The 26,630-nt window shown below is 56.2% G+C and overlaps 4 protein-coding genes across 5 annotated transcripts in view; all 4 read right to left on the reverse strand.

Annotated features, from left to right (window-relative positions):
• Nucleotides 1-803: 803 nt before the first annotated feature.
• COASY (Coenzyme A synthase) lies at nt 804-5,342 on the reverse strand. The gene is made up of 9 exons (XM_065651130.1): nt 4,595-5,342; nt 4,053-4,267; nt 3,814-3,945; nt 3,376-3,565; nt 2,889-2,953; nt 2,351-2,435; nt 1,676-1,773; nt 1,449-1,595; nt 804-1,145 (listed from the first exon to the last, which is right to left on the reverse strand). Exons 1-9 carry the CDS (start codon nt 5,226-5,228, stop codon nt 1,089-1,091), a joined length of 1,623 nt encoding a protein of 540 aa, XP_065507202.1. The 5' UTR covers nt 5,229-5,342; the 3' UTR covers nt 804-1,088.
• Nucleotides 5,343-5,657: 315 nt separating this feature from the next.
• On the reverse strand, nt 5,658-7,277 carry HSD17B1 (hydroxysteroid 17-beta dehydrogenase 1). Its single transcript, XM_065651287.1, has 6 exons — nt 7,181-7,277; nt 6,908-7,069; nt 6,461-6,640; nt 6,291-6,384; nt 5,985-6,168; nt 5,658-5,901 (listed from the first exon to the last, which is right to left on the reverse strand). The coding sequence occupies exons 1-6, from the start codon at nt 7,275-7,277 to the stop codon at nt 5,731-5,733; spliced, it is 888 nt and encodes a 295-aa protein (XP_065507359.1). The 3' UTR covers nt 5,658-5,730.
• Nucleotides 7,278-7,654: 377 nt separating this feature from the next.
• NAGLU (N-acetyl-alpha-glucosaminidase) lies at nt 7,655-11,493 on the reverse strand. The gene is made up of 6 exons (XM_065651141.1): nt 11,111-11,493; nt 10,739-10,886; nt 10,514-10,660; nt 10,232-10,317; nt 9,722-9,978; nt 7,655-9,569 (listed from the first exon to the last, which is right to left on the reverse strand). The coding sequence occupies exons 1-6, from the start codon at nt 11,491-11,493 to the stop codon at nt 8,353-8,355; spliced, it is 2,238 nt and encodes a 745-aa protein (XP_065507213.1). The 3' UTR covers nt 7,655-8,352.
• A 1,740-nt stretch (nt 11,494-13,233) lies between these two features.
• Nucleotides 13,234-26,630, reverse strand: part of ATP6V0A1 (ATPase H+ transporting V0 subunit a1) — a 28,374-nt gene continuing 14,977 nt past the window's right edge. For both annotated transcript variants that reach the window (XM_065651239.1, XM_065651238.1), the window contains exons 16-21: nt 26,412-26,628; nt 26,179-26,286; nt 22,865-22,972; nt 20,600-20,717; nt 19,929-20,100; nt 13,234-14,866 (exon numbers count right to left, since the gene is read on the reverse strand). In XM_065651239.1, coding sequence (XP_065507311.1) covers nt 14,773-14,866; nt 19,929-20,100; nt 20,600-20,717; nt 22,865-22,972; nt 26,179-26,286; nt 26,412-26,628 — 817 coding nt within the window. In that variant the 3' untranslated portion in view covers nt 13,234-14,772. The remainder of the gene's footprint in view (nt 14,867-19,928; nt 20,101-20,599; nt 20,718-22,864; nt 22,973-26,178; nt 26,287-26,411; nt 26,629-26,630) is intronic.

The following is a 26,630-nucleotide window of genomic DNA, read 5'->3' on the forward strand; positions in this document are numbered from 1 at the left end:
TTCATGGGGATCAATATGGGAAGGGGCAGTGTCAGGAGGATGGAGCCAGGCTCTTCTGGGTGACAACCAGTGACAGGACAAGGGGCAATGGGTGCAAACTGGAACACAGGAGGTTCCACTTAAATATGAGAAGAAACATCTTCCCGGTGAGGGTGCCAGAGCCTGGCCCAGGCTGCCCAGGGAGGTTGTGGAGTCTCCTTCTCTGCAGACATTCCAACCCGCCTGGACACCTTCTGTGTAACCTCATCTGGGTGTTCCTGCTCCGGCGGGAGGGTTGGACTGGATGAGCTTTCGAGGTCCCTTCCAACCCCTGACATTCTGGGATTCTGTGATCCTCACAATAAAGATGCTCCAAACTACTCATAATTTTGTAGCTCTTTGTTTCTGTCAGCACCACAAGGCAGCCGGTCCACGTGCCAGCAGCGTGGAACAGAAACAGGGTTGGAAAAATAAATTATCTCTGGAGGGGGTTAAATAGCCATAAATAGGTCGCGGCCCCGAGCTGGTAGAATCCAGCAGAACCAGGAGCAAGGAGCTTTGTCCCCAAAGTGTGTGGGACACAGCCCTGCCCAGCGTGGCTGGGATGGCCCCAGTGTCCCCCAATACCCAGGGTCTCTGGCTCCCCAGTACCCCCCCCACCAGTGCCCCCCAGCCTACCCGTATCTGCTGGGATCCCAGCACCGCGTCCCCAGAGCCGGGCACGGACAGGCAGGGGACAGGGACACCAGGCACTGGGGTGGGCTCCAGCCCCCCGCGATGGGCACAGGGGACAGGACCAGCACACAGACACGCACAGAGGGAGAAGCCTCTTTACTGTCACATGGAGGGGTTCAGGCACCAGCGCAGGCTCAGCCCTTTGGTCCAAGGAGCCCCTGTGGTGTCCCCCCTGTCACCAGGGGACAGCAGGACGCCCCCAGCCCCTCCACAGGGCTGGACGCGGTGGGTGGGTTCAGTCCCCGTCCTGCACTCCTCCCCGCACGGCCAGCTCGGTGACGGTGTGTGACGCCAGGACACGGACCCTCGGCTCCCGTCCTGCCGGTGTGCGATCCGTCGGGTCGGTGTGTGGTGGTCAAAGGAGCGTGACCCCCTCACGGGCTGTGCTCCCGGCTCAGGCGCTGCTGCAGGAGGTCCCAGGCCTTCTCCACCTGCCACAGAACCCACACGGGGCAGCACCTCAAAGCCCGTGGCCAAGGCGGGGACGAGGCGAGCAGCACCACGGCACAGGCAGGGGCGTCACACGAGGGTCTCATGCTTCTTGTCCCTTCCCTGCTGCATTTGCATCCCCGAATTCATCCCCCATGGCCATGCCTGGAGGCAGACTCGATGCTGAGCAGCACACCATGTGTGACCCGGTCCCAGCGCTGAGCCCTCCAGTCCCCATCACGGCCACCCGCCTCCCCCTTCATCACCCTAGACAGAGCCAGGGCTGCAGCCAGCCAGGGTCTCACCTGTTTGCGGGTGACCTCGGGCTCCCAGAGCGTGCACAGCACCACCTGCGACTGCTCCACCCTCTGGCTGTCGCTCATCTGGCTCCGCAGCCGGCTGCGAGCGGCCTCCTCGCTCAGCCCGTCCCTGGCCATGATGCGCTTCACCGCCTGGCAGGACCAGAGGGGACACTCAGGTGCTTGGAGGGGACACGGAGAACCCGCCCCAGCAGCAAAGGGGCATCACCCACCTCCTCCTCAGGGATGATGGCCGTCCACACCTCATGGACCATGTCTTGCCAGCCAGCCTCCAGCAGCACGGCCGCGTCCAGCACGCACACGGCTTTTCCTGCGGAACGAGGCCATTCCTCATTACCTGGCAATCACGAGGCAGCGCGACTGCTCCTTGGGGTCCGACCCAGCCACACGCTCCAAGTCGTGCCTTCCTGCAAACTGGCAGCACACGTGCTTTACTGCTGAGCCAAAGAACCTCGTGTGGAAGAGAGAGCAGCAGGCGGAGGTTGTGTTTGCTTAAAGGGCACACCTGGGGCAGCAGGTCAAGCCAACGCCTTCGGCTAAATGTCTATCGAGCTACCAACGGCATCTCCCAAGAGCTGGAAAAATTCTGCTCCCGGAAGGAATACACACCGCACTCGCTGCTGGAGCACGAAACCAAAAATGAACTTGAAGTCATGCAGGGAAGAAAACGCAACCTCCATCCTCCTCAGGGTGGGAAGTTTGAGGGAAGCCTGGCCCAGCTGAGTGCAGGGGTTTGCTCAGCACTGAGCTAGTGACAATCCCCAGCAGAGAAAACGGGGGGGTCTGAGCATGGACAACACTCATGGTGCTGCCAGAAGCAGCAGATTCCAGGGGTTCCACGCACCCATCTCCCACCTTTGAGCTGCGATGGGAGCCGCCGCAGTTACCTTGAGCATCTGCCTCCCCAATCTGCTCCTTGACCATGCGGGCGATCTCGGGCCACACAATGTCCGTGAGACTCTTCAGCCGCTCCTAGAAAGGGCCACGGTGGGATTCAGTTACTGGCCCGGCCAACAAAGCCAGGAGCAGAGGGTCAGGTTCAGCTGCCACGTCACCGAGCTCCACTGGGCACAAGCCCAAACCACAAAAGGAGCAGAGAGCACGGGCTCCGCGGACGTCAGGGCTGCTGCTTCGCGCTGGGCAAAGGACACACGTGGGACAGAGGGGACGGGGATGGGGATGGGGACGGGGATGGGGACGGGGAGGCAGCAGCAGCTGCTGGGGCGAGAGGAGCATGTCCAGCAAGGCTGCTGATGTGGTTACAGAGACAGGGTCTGTGTCCTGCCCTGTCCGTACGTCACTGCCAGAAAGTACAGTCAGGAAAGCGCCATCAGCCCAAAGGGCTGAAAAACAAAAAGCCTCAGCACGGATGGAGAGCTCCTCGCTCATGAGATTAAATATTGACAGTCTCTGTGCTGCTCTTACCTGGTTTCCAAACACTTTGGCCCCAAGGACTTTCCTGTTAACTGTCCCGTCTTCATTTAAGATTTCTGCAAGACAGAAGCAGAACAGGCTTGAGTAGAATGAATCCAACTGACTTTCCTGCAGCAAGCCTAGCTCAGAGCGAACGGATTTCAGCACAGGGCTCTCAAAGGGACCCAGAAAGGAGCTGTAGGACCTGACCTGGCAGCTCTTCACCTCCAGAAAAAGACAGGGAAGAGCTTTTCCTAGACAAACAGCAGCCCAGTTTCACCGTCCACACCAGCCAGTTCACAGGAGCTCTGACACAGGACACGCAAGATTTGGGGAAATCAAACCATCAAGCCCAACCATCACCAAATCAGCTCCAGATCTTGATCTGGGTGGTGTGGAGCCAAAATCCCACGGGGAGGGGAGCGCAGGCCAGGACAATGGCACACTCCTCCCTGCTCTTCCTCCTCCCAGTCTTCCCCGCAGCCTTCGGTGGCTCTACCTGCCCCAAATGTTGCCACCACCCGCTCGTAGGCAGGGCCGCCGGGGACGTAGACGGCGTGGCCCAGCTTGTCGGCGTCGATGAGGAACGCTCCCAGGCGCCCCAGGAGTTTGGCGATGGAGGTTTTCCCGCTCCCGGTTCCTCCAGTTAGGCCGATCACGTACGGGCGCGAAGGCAAGGCCGGGTCTTGCTAAGGGAAGAAGGAAAGTTGTTGCCAGCAGATGGAGGACATGGGCTATACTGGAGAAGGATCCTGACCACCCGGCCTGGAGATGGACACGAAAGGTCCTGGCCATGCAGAGCAAGGGGCTTCTCCTGCCGGGGGCCAGGACAGGCAGCCAATACTCCTCCAAAATGTGTCGAGGGGGACGAGCTGGCTCTTCAGCCCCTGAGGCTGCCACCCCTCCTCCCGCGGCTCTCCAAGTGTCCCCCCCTCACCCGCGGGGGCCGCAGCAGTGTCCCCAGCAGCCTCTGCCGCAGGCTGGAGGAGCTGATCTTCTCCTCCTCGTTCTGACTGTGCTCGGGGTCCTTCATCAAGAGGATCTCGTAGAGAGCCAGCTCGGGGAGCCCCTGCCGAGAGAAGGGAGCCCCGAGGGCCGTGAGCTGCAGGGACACAGCAGAGGGAAGGGGCGAGGGGTGGGAAGGGACAGCCCAGTGGGCTCCGGCGTAGAAATCACATTTTCAAGTCTCTTCTTGTTCACGGCCTCCCCTCCCTTGCGGGTCTCCTCGCTGACCACCAAGCACTGCAGGTCGGGGTCCGTGACCGCAGGGCCGTAGGGGTCGACAAGAGGCACGATGTCGTAACGCAGCGAGGGCTTCACGTCCTCCAGGAACTCACGCAGCTTCTCTGCTCGCAGCTCGTACGGCTCGATCAGCTCCATCAGGACCTTGTCTGAAGGGAGGAGAAGCAAGAGAGTGTCTGTTTAACAACACTCAGCTCCCAGAGCGGCGGTGGAGAGCAAGACCGGGAGATGGAGGCGAAACCCATCTGTGACTTTGGGAGGCTGCCTCTTCCAGCTCCCCTCGGCCCCGCAGCTCCGTGTCTGCGCACCTCGGTCACTGGTGTGGACGGGACACCAGGTCCCCCCGTCACCCTGCTCGGGCGCTTTGGGTGCGTGGCTGCCGAGACCCAAAGCATCACTGGCCCCACTCGCCGCCCTGTCCTTGTCACCCCCGGCTCCCCCCGTCCCCGCACGGTGCCGGTCACCCCGGGACTCACGGCGGAGCAGGTCACCGTCGGCCACCCCGGCCAGGAGCCGCTGCCGGGCCAGGAGGCAGCAGGCGCTGAGCAGCAGGCGGTGGGCGCCATGGAGCCGGTCGAAGGTCCCGCCGACCACCACGTCGGAGAAGTCGGGCAGCGCCGCATCGGCGTCCTGGGCGTCCTCCCCGGGGTCCCCCCCGCCACCCCCGGGGTCCCCCCCGCCATCCCCGGGGTCCCCCAGCAGCACGGCGGGCAGGTGCGGGGGGCAGCCGTAGGCGGCGGCGGCCAAGTGCTGCAGACCGAGCTGCACCGGCCCCGGTGGCCCCGGTGCCTCGGCGGCGGCGGCCAGCAGGACGCGGGGCGGCCGGGACAGGCGGCGGCAGCCGGGGCCCAACAGGACGCGCAGATCCAGGTCCCGCTGAGCCGCCGCCGCCGCGTACAGCGCGGCCAGAGCCCGGAGCAGCGCCGGGCAGGCGGGCGGCGCGGCGGGGAGCGGCTCGGCGGGGGCGGCCAAGCGCAGCCCCGGCTGCAGGTGAACGTACAGCGGCCCCGCCACCACCCCCGCCGCCGCCGCCACCGCCGCCGCCGCCCGCCGGGGCAGCGCGGCCAACGGCGCCGTGAGCACCAGCAGCCCCGAGCCGAAGGGCGGCATGACCGGGCCGGGCCCCGCCGGAAGAGCCGCCGCCGCCGCACCGGAACGAGCCGCGGGACCGCCCCGGGAACGCCTCTCCGGGGAGCCCGCCCGGTGCCCGGCGGCGGTGACCGGGAGCGGGGATGGGAGGTCGCGATGCGTCCCGGTGCGGGCGAGCGTGGCGACCGGGGTCCGCCCGCGGAGGGAGGAGAAGGACAGACCCGGCCCCCCGCCCGCGGCACCGGGCACGGGCGGCACCGGGGAACCCCCGGGCACGGTCCCCGCCGGCCCCGCGGGGCACGGCCGGGTACCGGGGACCCCCCGCGGGACCCCGGAGCTGAACCCCGCCGGGGGCCGGGCTGAACCCCTGCCAGCCCCCGGGCAGGGCTGTGATGAGAGGGATGGAACCGGGAGCTGTGCGGCTGCAAAGGGCTTTATTGGCGACACCGTGGGACCGAGATGCCCCAGCCAGGACGGACATCGCAGGGCTGGGGGGCCAGCCCCGGCATCTCAGTGGCTCTGCTCAGGGCTGGTCCCCGCCGGCCTCGCCGTGGCCGAACACGAAGTCGTGCATGGCCTGGACATACGCAGAGCCATGGGGGTTGGCCAACCTCAGGCGTAAGAGCGGGGCAAAGAGCTGGGTGGTGACGCAGCGCAGGGGAGGGCAGGGGGTGCTGATGGCCTCCAGGAACACCTGGCACCACAGAGGGGTCAGACCTGTCCCCACAGCCCCCCCCCGGGCACAGACCCCTCCCGAGTGCCGAGCCCCCATCCCACCTGCAGGACCTCCTCCACCTCCTGGGCCGTCTCACGGAAGAGGCTCTGGCAGTGCTGCAGGTACCGGCGGTAGAGTCCCCGTGTTTCAGCATCCAGGTCCTGCAGCTCGCTGTCCTCGGGGTCTGGGCGCTGCAGGTTGGCCAGGAAGCTGGTGTTGACGGGTCCGCACTCCACCAGTGTCAGGCTGCGGGAGTGAGCAGCCCCAAGCCAGGTGTGAGCATCCCCTCATCCCAGCATCCCAACATCCCTCCATCTTGGTGCCCGTTGGGCAGGAGCGCAGCTCCCCGCGGTGCTACCAGTACTCACTGGATGTTGAAGGGCTGCAGGACGATGGCCAAGCTCTCGCACAACCCCTCTACTGCAAACTTGCTGGCGCAGTACACGGAGTTGAAGGGCAGCCCTGGGGCAGAGCCGCACCCTGAGCACCGAGTCCCTTCCCCGCGGCTCCCCGTGCTCCAGGGTCCTGGGGGTCCCACCTTGCAGCCCCCCGATGCTGCTGGAGACGATGATCCGCCCGGCCTTGCGGCGCTTCATGGCGGGCAGGAACGCCTGGATGGTGCGGATGGCCCCGAAGAGGTTCACGTCGAAGACGGTTTTCATGGCTTGGTCGGAGCAGGTCTCCAGGGGTCCCATCAGTCCCACCCCCGCGTTGCAGACTGGTGGGCACAGTACTGGTGAGCTGGGCACCGCACCCCCTGCTCACTCCCCAGCACCGTCAAAGTTCCAGAAGACAGGAATGTGAGGGCCAGCGATCCTCAGCACCCCAAACCCAGCTCCTGCCCCGCCAAACACACCCCATCCCAGAACTGCCAGCACCTCCTGTGATTCGGCACCTGCTCCCAGTGCCCTGAGGAGGGTTGGCGACCACAGAGAGGTCCCTCCAGCCACCCCAGGGACAATGGGGACACCGGGAAGATCCCTACCCAGCACATCCAGCCGCTGCCCCTGCACCCGCCGCGCAGCGGCCGCCAGCGAGCGCGGGTCGGTGACATCGAGCTGCAGGACCTCCAGCGTGTCGGGGCAGCAGCCCCCCAGGTGCGCCAGCAGCCGCTCGCCCTTGGCCACGTCCCGCATGGTGGCAAACACTGCGGGAGAGAGCGCGGCCACCAGCACCGATGCCACCGAGCTGCCCACCCCGGGTACCACTGAGGACCCCCGGGGGTGGCAGCCCCCCCGGCGCAGTATCGCCCCTTTACCTTTGAACCTGCGAGCGGCATCGGCTGCCAGACGCGCGGCCAGGCCCAGGCCGATGCCCGAGGAGCAGCCCGTGATCAGCACCGTGGTTTTCTCCATGGGCAGGCGGTGCCGGCCGAGGGGGCCGCGCCGTTTAAAAGGGATGGGAGGGGGGTCCCCCCGCCCCCCGCCACGGGTGTTGTGTCTGCCGCCTTATCTCAAGGCCCCTCCACCCACCTCCCTGCCCGCGCTCGGGGCTCCCTGCGCCTTGATGCTTGCGCAGCTGCTGCGATAAAGACCCCACAGAGCCAGGACCCCCCCGCGGGAGGAGACTCTGGGGCACAAGGGGGGCTGGCAGAGCCAGCGCCAGCCCTGCCGTGCCAGACACCCCATTTCTCCTGCTATGCAGGCTCGGGGCCAAGCACCGCTCCCCTGCCCCATTTCGCACTGGTCCCACGCTGGGGAGAGGAGATGGACACACACGGGAGAAAAGAACGCTCAGCGGCCAGGCCTTTAATTGCTCTGTGGGCTGATGGCCCCTAATGCTGCCGGGCTCTGCCTGAGCCCCCCCAGCTGGGGGGAAAGACTCAGAAAACCCCATTCCAGGGAGTGCAGCCCCAGCATCGCTGCAGAAAACTCTGCAGTCTCTTTCGATACAAAAGGCACCAAGTGTGGCCGGTGCCGTGCAGCGGAGTGTCCCCGCGAGCACTGGCGTCCACGGAGCGCCCAGGGCTACCCCAGGGATGAGGCTGGTTCGCTCCTTCCCCCTGGGGCAGGGGCTGCTCTGTGCCCCCCGCTGCTGCCTCCCTGGCTGCTTCTCCACCATCACTGTCCCCACCAGCCAGCAAGGGCAGGGACAAGTGTCCCCTGTCCCTCTGCACAGTCCCAGCTCCCCCTGAGCTTCCAACTGGAATTGCTGGAGCAGCAGAGCCCTCACCTCCTGGGGCAGCCCGGCTTTTGGAGTCACGCTCAGGGCAGCCAGGCAGGGCTGAGCACGGCGCAGGATGAGTCCTTGGGGCAGAGTCTGCTCCCCATCCAGCTTCCAGCCCTCCTGGGCACATCCAGCTTGGCTGGGGGCCACCGGGGCTCTGCGCCTTCATTCCAGGACGCAGCCATCACCCAGGAGCTGCGGGAGCCTGGCCGGAGGAGGGCACACGGTCCCTGCCCTCCCTCCCCAGGGAGGCACAGCCCAAAGTCACGCCGGCCCGGCCCGGCCGCGCTGCAGGGTGCTGGGGTAGTATTTGAGGAACAGCTTCCTGGAGATGCCCAGTGTGTCCCCAGCCGGCACGGCCGGGTAGCGCTTCTTGTTGTAGACGAAGCCTCTCTCCACCTGGAAGACAGCCTGGTTGAACTGGTCCTGGTGGAAGGGGCTGCCCGAGTTGAGGCTCTCCACCAACGCGGAGACAAAGAGGCTCCAGCGCACGCCATAGTAGTCCAGCACCAGCCCCCCCAGCTGCTTGTTGGCATAGTCCAGGATGTTCCCGTTGGGTCCCCAGAGTGTCACCTGGTTCCGGGCATTCAGCTCGTACTGCTCGGCCTCCTGGTCGCTGGTGGCCACGGCGCGGGCGCTCTCCAGCCAGCGGCCCAGCAAGAAGAGGCTGTGGCTGGACAGGAGGCCGTCCAGCTCCGGCAGCAGGTCGTACACCAACACGCCGCCAGCCGTCAGCAGCTCCGGCAGCGTGTGGCTCTGGAAAGCCCGGCGGATGCTCACGTAATAGTCGCTCACCAGCTGCTGAGCCGCCTGCCGGGTGACGTCCACCAGGTCGTAGCGGAAGGTGGGGCTGGCGCCCAGCTCCGCGCCGGCGCTCAGCAGCAGGCGCCAAGCCTCATAGACGTCGCTGGCGTTGTACCACAGCTCCGTGTCCATGCGCAGGGAGGGCCGGCGCACCAGCGGGCTGCGGTTGTGGTTGACGCAGACCCCGGTGCAGTTGTAGACGCTGCGGAGGAGCAGCCGCCAAGCACCGGCCGCCGCAGCGTTCGGGGCACCGTAGCGGCGCTCGGCGTAGCGGGTCACCCAGCTGGGGAGGTCGAGGGGCTCCTGGCGCCAGCCCAGCTCGTTCATCAGCTCGTACACCATGTCGTTCTGCTCGATGCCCTCGGGCACCAGTCCGGTGCCAACCATGGTGGAGTTGGGGAAGCGGCGAGCGGCGAAGGGGCCGCGGTTGATGGCCTCCACGGTGCCAAAGAGGCCGTGATTGCCCCCAAAGTTGTGCAGCATGCACCAGATGAAGGGCTGCCCGTAGAAGGACTCTGTCCACTGGTAGACGGGCTTGGACTCGGCAAAGAGGTCGAGAACGATCATCCTGCCGAGGGGGACGCCGTGCAGCAGGGCTCGCACCTGCGCCGGCTGCCAGAAATCCGGCTGGTGCTGGAAGAGCCAGCCCTGCATCAGCCACAGCGCCTCGGGGTCGGCTGGGGACAGAGGTACATGGGGTGAGGGTTCCCTCTGGGCAGGCAGGGGTCCCACAAGGCCCTGGGGACACCAACCTCCCCTCTTAGAGGGGGTTTTGAGGGTCTGGGACCAGCTGCTGCCTCCCCCCGGCTGGCACCGTGCGCTGACCCACCTCCCGTCATCGACCTGAAAACAGCGTTGCTGACCCTGGAGAGATAGGCAGGGTCGGAGGAGAGGGGAGTCATCTCGTTGAAGGTGTCGGCGCTATAGACGTGGTCTGTGCCAAACTCCTTGATCACCTCCTTCAGGAAGAGGGTCCCGATCACCTGGAACATGGGGTCCTCTGGGTCCAGCAGGTACGTACACGAGTAGGTGCAGTCGAAGTGGCTCCAGCCCCCGAGGCGAGTGGCGTTCACACGTGGGAAGACCCTATGGGATGGCAGAGACAGGGATTGGGAGCAGGACAGGACTGTCACACCCCCGCAGGGACAGAGCAGCATCCCGGGGAAGCCGCTGTGGGCACAGGAGGGCCAGGAGCTGTGACAGCGCCAGGAGCGCCCGTGTGCTCGTGCTGGCCAGAGGTGGGACCCTGGGAAAGGCCCAGGGCTGAGACCCCGGGGGAGGAGCTGCAGCCAGGGCTGATCCACCCGTGGGGTCCGTGAGCACGTGGGGCTGCACCTACCGAAGAACCCCCTGGGGCACGTGGCCCGCGAAGGCCGGCAGCACCGTGATCATCCCCAGCGAGCGCATCCGCTCCACGATGCGGTACTGGGGGAGAGAAGGAGGGAGCCAGTTGGGGGAGAGGATCTCCCACCTCCCCGCGAGGGGCTCGTGGGCACTGCCGGAGCCTGGGGAACGGAACAGCAGCCTCCGAGCTTCCATGAGCACTTTGTCCTGGAGGAGCAGGGCAGGGGCTTGCACAGGTCTGTCCCGGGTGGGTGGGGAGCCCTGGTGCCCCCAGTACCTGCAGGTAAAGCTGTTTGAGGTGCCAGGCTGGCGGCAGCGGCCCTGCCCAGCCGCGGAGGTTCCCCATGCGGTTCCAGGCCAGGAACGCCGGTCCCGTGAAGTACACGTCGATCTCCGACTGGTTCAGCCCCAGGGACCGGTACACCTGTGTGGGGCGGCGGAGGCTCAGCCAGCCCCACGGCCACCACCCCGCTGCCCGCTCCCGCGGACCCCGATACTCAACCCGCTGCCAGGCCGCCTCCTGCCCCGCGAAAGCCGGTGCCAGGTTGATGCCACTCAGCGCCATCCAGTCGATCTCCCGCTCCCAGCGCGCCCAGTCCCACCAGGCGTAGGAGTAGCTCTGGGTGCAGGCGTTCTGGTAGTAGCGGTACCTGGGGGGGAGCAGGCGGGAGGCTGCGGGCTGGCCCCCCCCCGTTCCCAGCCCCGTTCCCATTCCCATTCCCGGCCCGTTCCCATTCCCGGCCCCGTTGCCGACCCCGTTCCCGTTACATAAAGGCGCCTTGTCCTGGGCTAACGAGGCGTGAGCAGCGCCCGGAGCTCAGCCCGCAGCCCCGGGACGGGGCGGCCCCCGGCGGGACCCCCGCGGCCCCGTTACCTGCCGGGGGCGGTGACGCGGAGCTCGGTCCGCAGCCGCGGCAGCGGGTCGGGCAGGCGGAGCTGCGCACCGGACCAGGAGAGGTGGCAGCCGCAGAAGTCGCGCAGGTAGCGGTACAGCCCGGCGGCCGCCGCCACCCCGCTGGAGCCCGTCACGGCCACGGCCACGGCGGCACCGGGCGGCGAGAGCAGCCGGTAAGTGTCGGGCGCGCCCGCCGCCAGCGCCGGCTCCACCGAGAGCTCCACGGCGGCGGCCCGGGGGCCCAGCAAGCGCCGCGCCAGCGCCCGCACCGCCGCCTCCTGCCGCGCGTCCCCCGCGTCCCCCCGCGGTGCCACCAGCAGCAGCAGCAGCAGCGACAGCGACATCCCCAGTCCCGCCGCCATCGCCGCTCCCGGGCCCAGCGCCGCCGCGCTCCGCCAATCGCGGAACGGCCGGGGCGGGACCGGAGGTGGGAGGGGCCGAGCCGGTACCGGGAGCGCCGCTGGTTCCGCGGTCCTGGCAGCCGGGACGGGCACGGGCAGCCGCTGCCCCGGGACCGCCGCCGCCCCGTCCCCGCCCGCGGTGGGTGGGCGGGCAGGGCGGGTGGCGGGGCCGGGGCTGCAGCCGGGACCCCCGCGGGGAGTCCGCGGGCTGCCCGACCGGGGCGGCGGCTCCGGGGCTCCAGGCTGCTTTTGTAAATAACGTCTTACTTTTTCCAGCCACGGGGCGAACCGCGGCCCGGAGCATCCGCCACCCCGCGGGAACGGCGCTGCCCGGCTCCGCGCTCCCGGGATGGGCTGAGACCCGCTCCCGGGGCTGCTCCGGGGGCTGCGCCCACCGGTACCGGCTCCGCCCCTCGCGGGACCCCGGCGGCCCCCCCGGGCCGGGGCCGCTCCTGCCTGAAGAGGTCGCTGCGAGACCGGGCAGCGGGTCCCCGCCGGCTCCCGGGGCTGCGGCCGGTGCCCGGGGGAGGCCCCCGGCTGTGCCCCCCGGAGCAGCCCGGGACCCGGCTCGGCCCGGGGCGCAGGCAGGCAGGGGCTCAGCCCTTGCTGCCGGAGGAGCGGGTGGGCACGGACCCCCGGGGATCCCCGAGGGGAGGCTGCACCCCGGCCCCGCTGTGCACCCGCGGCCATCGCACCCGTTTTGCACCCTCGGGCCCCGGGGTGGGGGCAGCAGTGACCTGCCCAGGGTCTCTGGGCTCCAGGAGGGACAGAGTCTGGCTGCAAGGGACGGCCTGGCCACCTCCTTTGGTGCAGAAGGGAAGGGGGAGCTCAGGGTTCCCCCCCAGCTCTCCAGCACAAGGGGACTGGGGCTCCTGCCCTGCCAGCCTGCAGAACCATGAAATCAGCCAAGCAGAGCCATGGAAACGGGCAGAAATATTGTGATTGCGCTCCGGAGTGGTGCAAGAGAGGGGATGGGTGAAAGGGGAGGGCGTCCCCGGGACACAGCTGGCACGGGCAGCAGCGGGGGACCCGTCTCCCCATCCGAGGGGTGCGGGAGGACAAGGGGCATCGTCCAGCAGCCCAGAGCAGCTCCTCGCCCTCCGGGAGACATCAGGAGACGGGAAACACACGGGGCTGCAACAGCTTCCAAACACAATCGCCAAACCCGCACAGAAGCCTCCCTTCTGCTCCTCCCTTCCGCACATGTGGAAAAAACCCCTCCGGCAGCTCCAGGCCCCGCAGGAAAGGCCTGAGTAAACACAGCCCCATGGGGGGACTGCCTGTGACTCGGGGGGGCAGGAGCAGAGCAGCAGCCCCAAGCAGGCAGAGCAGGTTTGCTCCAGTCCCCATGAAAAGACAATCCACAGCAGCCAGGTTTAATCAAGCCTTCGTTTTTCTTCCTGCATAACCGCTGGTTTTGCTCAGTTAACGTGTTTATCTGGGCACGCAGGAGGCTCCGGGACAAAACGGCCCCTGCTCAGCCCCAGCCGCCTTCGCTCAGGATGTCAGACGGGGCTCAATAAGCAGAGACATTTCAGCCGGTGTCATGTCACAAACCAGCTCTGCCCACCCCATTGTACTGGCCCTCAAGGTGACAGGAGCCCAGGGCAGAAAAGCTGAAGGTCCCAAGTCCCCCCAGCCCCAGAGCAGCCGGAGAGCGCAGGGGGAAGCAGAAAAGAGACCAGAGCACCTGTAGTGCAGTTAATTTATTTTATACAGTGACTGTCAGCAGTGCATTGCACCTGGGCAGCAGGATTGGGGTCACTGCTCCGCTTGCAAACCAGTTTGGATTTTTTTTGTCTTTCTTACCATTGTAAACAAACAGCCGATCTACCTGTAAACACAGTGATTAAGCAGAAGGTGCCCCCACGCAGCGCAGGGATTGCTGTGCTCCGTGCACACATCCCTTGCGATGTACGGGGCGCACACACCTTCCTCACATGATCTGAAACAGCCCTGCGCTGCGTGGCGTTTCCCCTTCGATTCCAGGTGACAGTGATTCTGGTTATCGTTCTAATCTGTCCATACACAAATAGTTCAGATCCACTGTGACAATGAAACACGACAGTTACACACGGCACTAACACACACACATCCCACTGCTCCTACAGCTACAGCGAGTTCATGAGGATGAGAAATGATTCACATCTTGCACAGGAGATAAAGCAACAGCTACTGGGGGGAGAGATCACCAAGACTCCAGTGCCATGGGGTTATCTGTTCTGCCTTGAAGGGTTCCTTAGACCCCAAGCACACAATTGCCATGACGTGTTGCTGGTACCTTTGCAAAAGCTGCCTCTGCTTGATGCCAAGTCTACACGGGCTGTATCTCTTGGGGCTTTGCAGCCTCAGGGATTCATTTTCAAACAAGAAACCCAAGAGGTTCCACTGCCAGGGGTCAGTACCTGAGACAACAGTTTGCACGGCAGCCAAACCGTGTTCTCACCGATGCTCCAGAAACAAGAGGTGGAAGGGCCCCGGCTGCTGGACTTGGGCTTTGCCTGGGATATGAGTGTGCAGGTGCACAGTTGCAGGAGCATCTCGGCTCCACGGCAGAAAGGAACAACCTTCACGGCAAGGACGAGGTGCCTCCCCATCACCAGCGGCCAGAGAGTCACCGTACGATGAGCTGAGGCCAAGTCCTGCCCCTTCACAGTGGCTCCTCAAGCCCCAGATGGAGTTCAAATCTCTGCACGGGACGAGACGTTGGTTTTGTCAGACTAAAACATGGCACTTGTGGAAGCCTCGGAGGCAGGAGAACAACGCCCTGGATCGTCAACTGCCCACTGCTCAGAATTTGTTTAATCAGAGGCAGAGACACACGGGATCCACACGGAAAACCTTCTTAAAAAATAAATCTCTCCCCGAGCAGCGCTGAGGTTGTCAGGCCTTTTCTCCATGTGCTCGTACGCCCGCTCAGCCACAGCTGCATTTCTCTCACGCTGCCCTGATATCCCTGCCAGGGAATTCACAACACGAGAACTACACTATTACACACACAGACACTTCATGCACTTACTATCTTCAGTGGTAAACTTACGGGAACGAAAAGTTTTCTTTGATCCAGTGTCACTCATTACCCGAGAATGTCAAAGCTCTTGGCTCTGAAACGCCATGGGAACACTTGAGGGTGCTGCAATAAGTTATTTTCACTACGGGAGGGTTACATGCAACTCAGACACACAGGAGAGGGCCTGGCCGTAAGTACACGACGTTGAACACCGCTCGAGCGGAGGGTCTTTAATCATCAAACCTCCCCTCGCGGATGGTGTCAAAGGAGAAAGGGAGAAACTTGAACCCAGTGCCAGTGTAGAACTTGTTCTGGAACTCGATCCTGCAAGAGAGGGAAGAGCGATTGCTCATTAAAAAGGCAGCTCTCAGATACGAGTGAGCAATTAGCAAGAACTCCATTAACAGGATGATTATTGGCTACAAAAAATTAAAGCTTTAAAAAGTGGTATTATAATGTAGCGTATCTTTTGGCACGAACGCCCTATTTTTGTTTGCAGAGCAGAACTGTCCAGATATTTCCATCCCACCCCCGCGGGCAATAAAAGGGCAACAAAAATCAAATGATCTCCCCAACCGCAGCAGCACCTCGGAGCACGGAGTGTTTCCTATAAGATCTCATTACCAAAGTTCACACTTCGGTTTGCACAAACCTCCATCGCATGATGCTGTGCTCAGAGTTCCTCATCAGCCACTTCTGTTTATTTACTTAAGTATATTTGCTTCACCCCCACATGACAACTTCTGCCTGGCTAGAGATGTGCCTGAGGTCTCCAGCCGAACATTAACGTCGCCTTGTTTGCCTGCTTCCCCTAATAAACTCCGTGTAAAAAAAGAAATATTCTAGAGAACTGGCCAACGGTCAGCAAGAGCCAAATAGGGAAGGAAAAAAATAATAATCCCATGATTCACAGTAAAAACAAGCAATGAGCCTCGTGAGAAACACTTTCCATTGCGTGATCCAGTGAAAAAAGAAAAAAAAAAAGTCACGAAGTGACAGCAAATTGTAGAGAAATTTAACACGATTCAGGAGAAGTGTTTTTATGAAGCGCAAAAAGGCAGACTTGAATTTTTTTTTTTTTTTCCAAATGAGGAATCACAGCAAACTCCAGAGCTGCTGGTATTTCGGCTGGCAGAAAAAGTGATTTCCCAACAGAGCCAGAGAGGGAAACATCCAAAAAACAAATCCAAAAGCCAAACCAAACCAGCTTTCTGCTCATATCTGCTGCCTGTTCATCCAGATCCACAGAGTTCCCCGCAGAGGAATCCCTGGGATGAGCAGGATTTTCCGCGGGGGAGGACGGGCTCCTCGCCAACGCGCTCCGGTTTTTCAGGAACCCTGATAATCTCCACAAGTATCTTGTGACTAAGGGACTATTCTGTAAGCAAAGGGAAACAGGAGGCAGAGGGCTGGGTATCTGAGTCACACAGAACCCCCTGTAAATGAAATTTTAACCCTGATGATTAGGCGTTCCAGCTGGCCCTGACATACAAAAGCTCCTTTTGGACACAATTGGATGCCTGAAACTCAGGGAGAGGCTGTTATAAGGTTAGGGAACTAGTGAAAAAGTGTATTTAAGCAAATAAACAAGGCTTAAATATTTTGTGTGGGTTTTTTTTTTCTGCAATTGTCTACTGGAACACCCTGAATCCAAGGTCCTTTTTTTGGTAGGAGACACCACTGTTTCCAGGATCACCGTCACGTGTACCAGCTCTACTGCTGAACTTTGCTCCGTCTCCCATCAGCGATCAAGTTCTGCAGGAGAATTTACTAGACAGTTAGCACTGCACCGTAAATAAACAGACTAGCAAGCTTTCTGGCAGTCAGCATTAAAGAAAAACCCACTCTTCAGCTTTTTTTTGTATTAATAATTAGTTTAAGCATTCACTGGACTGTACTCATGTGGATTTTCCAACCCCACAGTCTGGAAAACGAGGCAGCTCCTGTGGGAAGCAACCGCGGGGACAGTTGTTGAGCAGGAACCCGAACTTTCATTTACTACAAGTGCGAATTCCTACTGGGTATTTATATTCTGAAAGACTTGTGCCAACGCCGCCCGGGGTCGCCTGCGGTTCAGAGAACCCCTCGCAGTCCGAAAGCGATTGGGGTGTTTGCGTAGAGGTTGTTGCGGTAATTTTTTTTTTTTTCCCCCAAAAAGGGGAGCAGCTTCGTATGCGGCACCGTGGGTCGTTCTGTCCCGCGCTTACACCAGACTTGCCTTTTAGAGCAGCAGCGTGTTCCTACGGTCGCGCTAAACGCAAGCTCTGCCTCGTGACCTTTACAAAGAAAAATAAAATTCCGGCAGGCGGGTGGGGAGCTGGGCTGCACGGCTCCCGATGCGGCTCCAGCGCGCTCGTGCCTCTCAAAAAGCAGCACTCCCCTCGGGCAGCAGGGAAAAGAGCTTCCCATTCTAAATCAGGCCTAAAACTGAGCCTAAAATACCGCTTTACGCAGGAAAACAGCTCCGCTGAAACCGCATTCCTGCAGCAACTCGTGATGTTGAGACCCTGCTTTGAATCCAGTCACAAACTTCTCCTTTTGGGCAAAGTCTGTGTTTGCTCACATTAGAAGAGCTTCGAAAAAAAGAAGCGAATTTAATCTAAATCTATTCATGTCAAACTACGTTACTGAAAAGCAAACAGAAGGGTAAAATATTTCAGAAAAGCGATGTTACGGTGAAAGGATTGAACAGCACGATGTGGGGTACAGCTCCGACACACACGCCTGCAGACTTGGCAGCACTCAGAGTCCTTCCCCCCCAAAAAAAACCCCAGCCTGCTGAAAGAATGCACACTTTTGGAAAAAAACAAAAAGCACAAAATAATTCTTCCTCATTTGGGACTGATAGGCAGAGCACATGGAACAATTTGTGCTTTTTTTTTTTAACCCCCCAGTAAAACAAATGCTAAATTCCTCCTCCTTTCCAGGAAGGCTGAACCACCCACACCTTCGGAATTCCTCATAGGTGACTCGTCTCCCACAGCCAGAAAATCCCATCTGCTCAGCTGTGTTTTTACCTCCCCCTCCTAAAAAGGGAACACCTCCCATTGGAAACATCCTGATTTCGCATTCAGAAACAAAAAGGAATGTAAACAGTATGTTCTTTTCAAGAACTGCAGGTGCTTTCCTCTCCTCTGTGATAACGAAAATCCAACAAACCCCAAATAATTTCAGCAGATTACTTGCAGCCTCAATTACTGCCTTAAACTTGCTTGTCAGGCCCTAAGCTTGAACGGATTTTCTCTTAGAGAAAGTAGATTAAAATTTTACAACTTTGAAACATGTATTTAGGGAAAATACTGCCTCATTAAGAGCTTGGGTTCCACAGTTCCCCAGCAAGTGCCCTGCACAGCACCAGTGACCCTATTTCTGTCACACGCATCTTCCCTTAACACATTTCCAGCCAATTTTTTAATTGCCCTTTAGAGATCGCCTGACAATGTGAAAAGCCACCTCTTGGCTGAACCGCAGCCTCCAGTTCGCGTTTGTTGCAGGTGCTCTGAGCGGTATCCGCAAGTGCAGTTTGTGGTTATTAGGACGGGTATCTCCGGAAAAACGCGCTCTCTTATCTGAGCCCATCCCTTTGGCTAAAAAAAAAAGAAAACACGGAGCCTGCCAAGAAGAAAAGCCGTTCAGAACTGTTTGTCTGCTGTTCATAAATGCGCCACGCAGCGCTGCAGTCTGGAGAAGCAAAACTTTGAAAATCCACTAATTCACAAGCAACTGCGGATGGGAAAACCCCACATACGGAGTCAGAGTTCTGCTTATTCTCTGCTCTTCCTGGGCTGCTTGAAGTTACAGCGTTTGCAGAGCTCCTTCCTCCCCGGTGATGCAACCGTGTCGTAGTGACAGCGGGATGAGGAAACACCAGCCAGTCAAGCAAGAAGTTCTCAAGTGATTGGGATGAAGATTTCTAGGCTGGGCGCCAGGAAAAACAGCAAAATCCCGCAGCCATTTGCAGCAGCGGCCCCCCCAGCGGCTCCCCGGGCACAAGATGGCCACAGCTCCAAAGCCCTGAGAGAAGCTCCGCTCCAGCTACGAACACCCAGGAACGCAGGGACACTCCGCTCTGCACCCACAGGCTGCCAGAGAGGGCAAAAGGACAAAGTGCTCCTTCCCCAGAAGCAGGGGAAAAGTGAAAAAAGAAGTCTGATTTTATTTCCTTTTTTTTAAGGCACTTGGCTTCTTTTTTCACTTCGAGAATAATTTTTAAAAAGCAGTCACAGCCTTTTCCTCCCATTTAAGCAACAAAATACTCCTTGTGAACTTCATGGGACTTCACTTCCTTCTCCTGATCTACCAGGAAAGAAAATACCTTAAGAGACAGCAGCAAGCAGAACAGTCCAGAGGAGAGTTAGTGCTGGACTTAGTGCTGGACTTAGTTAGTGCTGGACTTGGGTTAGGTTATGGTTGGACTCGATGATCCTGAGGGTCTTTTCTAACTGAAATGATTCAATGATTCTATGAGGTTCTCTCCTGCATTTCAGGCTGAGGAGAACCCCAGGTGAGCAAAACCCACTCCCACATTGCTCCTTTGATCCCACCAGAGAGTCTGAAGTGGAACAATGAGCTCTCTTAAATATGAGAGAAAGCTCTTGAACACTTTCCGTACTTGGGTGCAGAGAAAGCGATGAGCGCTCTAGTAATTCCTTCTTGTTTACTGGCTCTCTGCATACACAGGGGCCTCAGAATGCCAGGAAAGGGGCTACAAAAGCATCTGCCAATAAGCAAGACCTGCAAGAAATGGTTATTATTCCACAGTACCCCAAAGGGAAGAGAAGAAAAGCCGCTCCTGCTCAATGCAAGGTCTTATGAAGACAAGCAAGACCACGTGAAGGAAACTGCACTCAGCAGCTGCTGCACATGAAGGGAAACAAACTTTAGAACCAGGCAACAGACCAAAGGAGAGAACAAAAATGTCACAGAATCATAGAATAGTTTGGGCTGGAAGGGACGTTGTACTGGAAGCCACAAGCATACTCATCTATCTTGCACAGCCCTTCCATCCCACTGCTCACAAAGCTTTGGTGGAACTTAGTTTTAAGTAGAGATAAGTTTCTCTCCACAATTTTTATGCACACAATCAGGAGAGAGCAGTGAGTCGCCAGAAACAAGACTGAAATCTCTGACCCTTTTAAAGACTTTTTGCTGTCAGAGCACACCTGCTGTAGGACTTTAAGATGTTTTAGGTAGATTTGTGGTACTCCTGCACCCCTGAACATTGCTGACCTTGGCTCAGCATAATCCACTACCCTGATTTTATAGCCTTAGCTTTTCTGTGTAAGGATCAATACCATTTTTTAGAAGATGGCGCTAGTGCACAGCCCAGGTAACATCAATTGTCTTGCTATGAAGAGCTTTGGTTCTGCACGTTCCAGTAACTCACCAGTGCAAGCGAAGAGCATGGAGAAAAGCCGACAGCCCCTCCATGACCAGCAGAATCGCTACTGTCAGGGTAGCGAAAGCAGCAAATATGAAGAAGAGGCCAAAGCCTCCGCCCAGGCTCCTGACGCTGAGGCCAATGTGGATCACCATGGTCCAAAGCACCTCCGAGAGCTCTGCCGGGAGAAAAGGGCTCATTTCAGAACACTCAGCAAGAACGGAGGGTTGCTACAGTTTACTTAAAAAGCAAAAACTAAAATAAAGCAAACTCCCACTACAATGAGGTGGGAAACGAGAGGGACAACAGTTTTAGCAGGCAAGTATGTCAGGATGTTGCCTCCAATAGGGCAGAGTCCTTGCTTGGCAGCTCTTTGCTTTATTCAGTGCTTTGAACTCCATCCCCCCACTTTTAGCAGAGCGCTGTGCAAAGAGACGCTGGTGTTTTGAATTAATTACTCCCAGCTAATGCAGACACAGCTCCATCCTTCTCTAGCAACGCTCGACAGCGGAGCTCCCAGAGGCAACCTCAATTCCTACCGTTCACCTACCGCCTGCCCAGGGTGATCAGACACATGGATATATTATAATAAATTTCAATATATGTCTATATTATAGATATTTTTTATTCTGTTATTATATATTATAATAAACCTCAAATCCACGAGGAAAACTCACGAGCGTGGGCTAAGCTGAGAGCCCAGAGCCTGAGGTAGGACGCGGTGTTGGAAATGCAGCCCAGGCAATATTCGATGGTGTGGATCGCCTGGTACACCACGGTATCGGCAAAGTCAAACTGCAAAGAGAAGGGAGAACATGAAGAGGGCTGCGAGCATGGCCAGCTGGAAGGCTTGGCTGACGGGGGAAAAACGAGCACACGACTTGGTGCTATTACCAAGGACATCGTGTTTGAAGTTAGACACCGATACGGTCTTCTCCTGGTGTGCCATGTCAGTTTTAGAAATGAAAAACGCTCTTGTTTTGCTGGGTTTTGCAGAACGGCAGCTCGCTGCTGCAGCTTGACTATTATTGTTTGCACATTCTAGCCTATGCAAGCCGAGATATTTCAAATTCAGCCATGGGCTTTGCCAGGAAAAGACTGCTCAGCAACAACATGGTATTCACATGAGTTCACTGGTAAATTGTCTGTACCTCTATGAAAAAGGAGACAGAATTCCAAGTCCATACTGCGTATGTACCTTTGCTACAGGATCAGCAAGAACATTTTGCAAGATGCGAACTTGCCTCCTTTCGAAAGCAAAAATAACGCCCAAAGCAACCTTGAAAAAGTCACATTTGTGCACCATTCCTTGGCGAAGTCTCTGTGTCCTGGTATTTTTTTTTTTAATAATAAAAGAAGAACTTATAAGGAAGTCTGCCATGTAGGACAGTTTCTTATTCTGCAGCTTGGGAAAGCATTCCCTACATTTTGGATTTAATCCATGCTTCAGAGACTGCTCATACTTAAGTTAAGCGAACATGATGTTTTAAATATGTCAAGTGACTAATGCTCTAAGCATGCACGGAAAGCTATTTATATCCTTGTTTCTCCCCTAGTACAGCCAGGGCAATAAATATTTCAAAGAATTACATTAAATTAACCGTCAAAAGCCTAATTCTTTCTCCACAGAGTTTGAACTGCAAAGTTCTTTAATAAAGCCCGTCCCAGTGAACAGCGCGACCTCCCCGCACACACAGCACATCAGTGTGCAGTAAATGGAATGCGATAAATATTTAAACAGTGACAATTTACAGCCACGTGCAACTGCTGGAGACAGTTACCACTTTGCTGGGGAGAGGGAGAATCAGCGGGGTTGCATTTTTACGAATGAGCAGTTTCTCAGAACGCAGCTTCTCTTTTACGAAAAGATACTGGTTAGAGAAGTTGTTGGAGACTGGACTGGTTTTGCTGTATTTGCTGACTGGCAACAACCAGTACTGTCCTTAAAATGGGGACAAAAACATCTTTAAACAGTTTGTTGCAGTTCAGAATTACCCAAGACACAACATAAGGCACGCGAGACTTCTTCAGAAATTTAAAAGCAAAAACTTTTCAGTTTCAGACTTCCAGCTTAGCAGCTTTGCAGGTAAACTAAGAAAGATCTGCAGACGGGATAAGACAAACGAGCTGTATAGATGAAGTAATTAAAGGTCTCTTAATGAGCATGTATGTATGAAGAATTAAAAATGGCCTGTGACATGTAAATAGCTCGATCTTTTGGAAAACAAGATGTCATGACACGTTTGATTCAGCAGGTGTTTGACACCGATGGGAAATGGTCCGGGTACACATGAAGGCAAAGCCGCTGTATCTTACCACCTCATCCTCCGTAGGCTTGAAAACATAAGTTTACATTTAGTGCGGTGTCTCAATCACAACATTAATCATGAACACATTCAATTATTCCCTCCAAAACACGACCCAGTAAAGCAATAACACGTCACGTGCTACAGAGGCAAGAAACTGCTGGAGAATTAAGAGGCACTGGAATATTCCCATATTACATAAGATCAGCTCCTTTTTCCTCTCTACCAGACAGAAAGTAAATAACTAATATTACCCCTAACAGTTAAAATGAATATATAAGCAAGATTTCACTGCTGCAGAAATACAGCCCTTGGGTTTGGCTGACTCTGGAGCAGCAGGGAGCACAAACACGCTGCACCCGAGCATGAGGTGCATGCGCCACCCGCAGCCCCTAAATTGACGGTTCTTTGTAGAGCGGACAAACAGAGCCACATTTCCCTTTATATGCCAATTACACTGCTTTTTCTGGAGCCCTTGGGAATGACCATGAGACAGTCTGTATGAAAACTGTGATGGAAACGCTTCACTGAAAACGTTGCTATTTAAACAGCTCGGAAATCGGTAAATACATTAAAAACCCCCCTATAAATAGCAGGTTCTGCGTTGCCCTGAGAGCGAGGACGGTCAGTGCTCACCTCTTCCCCCTCCTCGGAGTGGGTGGATAACTGGTCGTGTTGAATGATCTCAGCATCCTCCTCAGTCGGTCCGTTGCCCACCCGGATCCCACCGAAGTTGTGCGTTCCCTAACAACGTGTGGAAAAAAGAAAGAGCAAAGTGTCGTTTGGGTTTTACCGCAAGAGCGCATGTTTCTTAAAGACTCCACGTGCAGCAGCAGCTCACAGAAGAGAACAAAATATTAAGTAGTAAGGCCCAGGTTAAGCCAGCTGTACAATTCTAATTCCCAGCTTGGATGGGAAAGATGCTGATTCCTGCTAGGGCTGGGGAAAAAAAAGTCTGTCTGAGTGAACACTTGATGCATTTCTACAAAGTAACCGCAAGCCTAAGTAAAATTAAAAGGCACATTTCTCAAGAGGACATTTGCTGGCAAAACAGACCAAGGGGTTTTTTTGTTGGACAAGCACTGACCCAGCACTGCTGCTGCAAACGAAACGAGTCACAGAGTGGTGACCCAAAGCAGAACGGACCGACACAAATACACATAAACACGCTTGCTCCCCACCAAATCAGACTTTCCCTTGCTTGGAAATTCTACCTTGTGCCAGATGTTTGTTCTGACATTCAAGATCTGACACTTGGCTGTAATCCATTGCACTCCAAATACAAAAGAATAATCCACAAAGCTGAAACTTCGATAGTCAGGAGCTCCTCTCACCTGACAACTGTACCCATTGCAGTTAACATCTGATTTACATCAGGCTTCCTCCTCTAGACCCTCTTACCACCAAGAAAGGATGCACAGACCTGTTGGTCATCATATAAGCAGAGCTTATATGCAATGTCAATGCATATTAGACAACAAAAGCCTGACTTGCACATCGTTATCTTTGGATTTCTGTTCAGCCAGCAGCTCTGAGCGCTGTACAGCAGGATTTTCATCTCCCTCCAGATGCTCCGAACACAGAAAATGCTCATGACTGATTCAAGGAACTATAAATTAAAACCTGTGAGTCTCACCCACCTAGAGAGGCAAATGAAAACGCCACAGAAGGAAACAAAAGGCCCCGTATCCAGCTTTAGCACTGTATGAGTGTCATCTGTGACGTGGAACATGAACAGGCTAACTCGACACATCAAGACTTTGTAAATTTAGGGATGACTACGCAAACCAAGGAGGTTTAAGACCCCGTGACCATTTGCTTTCACAGCTCATTGCTCTGCCATACCACCGGAACGGCTGCTCCATGTTCTTTTAAATAATTTGTTTCTAAAACCTGCTTTTATTTTAGGCTGAACTATACACTTGCCCAAAATGCCAGAAGTGAATTAAAGACTTTTGTTGGGTTTCTCAAACCCAATTTATGCTCTGAAAATAGAAATAAAATGAAAAGACACCCCACATTTATAAGTAAGACAATGCTTCTATTAGGATTTTCAGCACCTTTGCAACATCACAAGTTACGGATGACTAGTATCAGTATTCTGTTTGTGTATTTCTAACCCACATGAATTTGCACTTCGGCAGCTTTTCGCTCACATTCTACTTGTATCTGTTTTCTGTTAAACTATCCAATCTAAACATGGCTCCAAAAGCTCTAATCGTTTACTTTATACGTCTAACCACACCTCATACAAAGACCTTCCCTTGCAGCTTCTTGTATTTAGATGCACTTAATACGGGTAACGCGCAAAAGATCCATTTTAATTTCTGATATTTCTGCGAGGCTGTTTAAAAATGTCACAACAGAAACACTGGCCAACAGCTAAAAAGCGCCTGAAGCGCGTTTGACATGTGGAGCGCACAATGTGCTTCGTATAGTTTGTGATTTTTACAGTTCCTAGTTGGACAGGCAGCGTGCACAACTAAAAACAAGTCAAAATACGCAGTTTTGGGAAGGGCCAAAGGGAACTGCTGCGATCTTTGCCAGAAAAACTCTAGCAGTAAAAGGCTGTCTGTAGGGTCAGGCACAAATAAGTAAAAAGTACACAATCGAGAGACTTATTTGTGCGTGACCCTTTTATAGTAGTTTCCAGTCTAAGTGTCTACAAGGGCACAGGTGTCAAAACCCCAGTGATTTCTGAGATGAAGTTGCTGGGAGGCCGTCACATAAACATGATGTTTGGGAACACATAATGCAAACAGAAATGCTTCACGGAGGAGAATCCTTCGACAAATACCCAAGAGAAGTTAAAAAGGGGAACTTAACCTGGGGGGCTGTGGTGGGAAGGTACTTTTCGTGCTGCTCGGCAGGTTTTGATTTCAGCAGCACTCCTGCAAAGAAGTGTCTCTGCATTCTGTGCACACATAACTATTCTCCTTCAGCCTGGTAGTTCTTCCCGAATGTATCAATTTTGCTGAACTTTCCTCTTTCCAAGAGAAAGTGGTTTTTTTCACCCTAAAGGTGCAGTTGTCATTCACTTAGGAAATTCAGATACATTCCACGCTCTCTTGATAATTAGATAGAAAGCCAACTCCCATCTTTAAATCCAACGGGTGATTTTTTTTGTCAATCCACTCACTGTTGCAGCCGCTGCTGCCTCTAGTGCCTGCTCGTTCGGGACTGTGCTGACTTGGGCCTCCACGGGTTGCCCTTCCTGATAGTGAATGGAAGAAAAAGAAAAGGGAGGAGGAAGAAAACAAAAAGAGAAAGGGAGACGGATGGAGGGGACATGGGAGGATGAAAGATGGTCAGAGAAGGGAGAGGGAGTGTCTTTAACTGAACTGATCTTCGACTCACTTAACATCCTACAAGCTGTCTGCCAGACATGCAGGGAGAATTTTCAAGTATCCTCAGTGCACGTGTGCCAGGTTCCTGCATTTTTATATCAAGATACTTCACGGTACACTTGGAAACCTTGAAGAGTACCCCAGAAGACCACCTCTCACATAATAACTGCGTGAGTCTATTTTTTTTTTCCTTTTGTTATTTTTTACCATCCAAACTGCTTTAACAAAGATAGCTGGAAAGTCTGCCAGCCAATTAAGCTTAAATCTCAGCTTTTACATTGTCAGGCTGGCAAAGGCACAGAAGTGCATCCAGCAACCTGTAGGACTGAAGGCTGACAAAGCCCAAGCCAGTTTTTAATCACCACCAACATAAAGGGTTTTTGAAAGCAGGTTTGATGCTGGATGCAGATCTGAGAAGCAGGCAGGCAATACTTTGCCTCCAGTAAGACCCACCTGCCTTTTATGCTCAGGAATACGCAAAAAACCCAATGTTTTACATGTCACAATGCAGCGTGAACCTACGTATCCAAGATTAAGGCGGAAAAAATAATTTTTCAACCGTAATTCATTTTCATATTGCAAATAGAAGAGGTAGTCACCCACCAAGTGCTTTCTCCTTAAATACTGATGGCGAAGGACCAGGGGTTTAGCTACCAGCATCCAGGGCACACACAGCAACGCCACCACCACAAGGAAACACTGGAGCCCTTGCTGGAAAAGAAACAAGTCTCAGATGATTCAGTGGCAGCTTCACACTTGATTTCGCAATTATAAGGTCAATTAAAGACTCTAATATCATGAAGCATCTCTGAGCTTATTCTAGCAAAAGCACGTACCTGCCCTTTATAAAGCATCTTATTACTGGGATCACTATAGGAGAAGAGAAACATGTTGATAAAATGGATTAAAAGGCTTGGTGCATCCTTTGATGTGTGAGCATCGTAGGCTGTCCATTTGTAGAAAATGAGAATAACGAGGTATCCAAACAGTGATGACATGAAAATCATTTCTGGAATAAATCCAAGGTATATGTTCAGTGGCTTCTTAAAATAGCT

Source organism: Caloenas nicobarica, chromosome 24 (genome assembly GCF_036013445.1).
Source record: "Caloenas nicobarica isolate bCalNic1 chromosome 24, bCalNic1.hap1, whole genome shotgun sequence".
In the NCBI taxonomy this organism is placed as follows: Eukaryota; Metazoa; Chordata; class Aves; order Columbiformes; family Columbidae; genus Caloenas; species Caloenas nicobarica.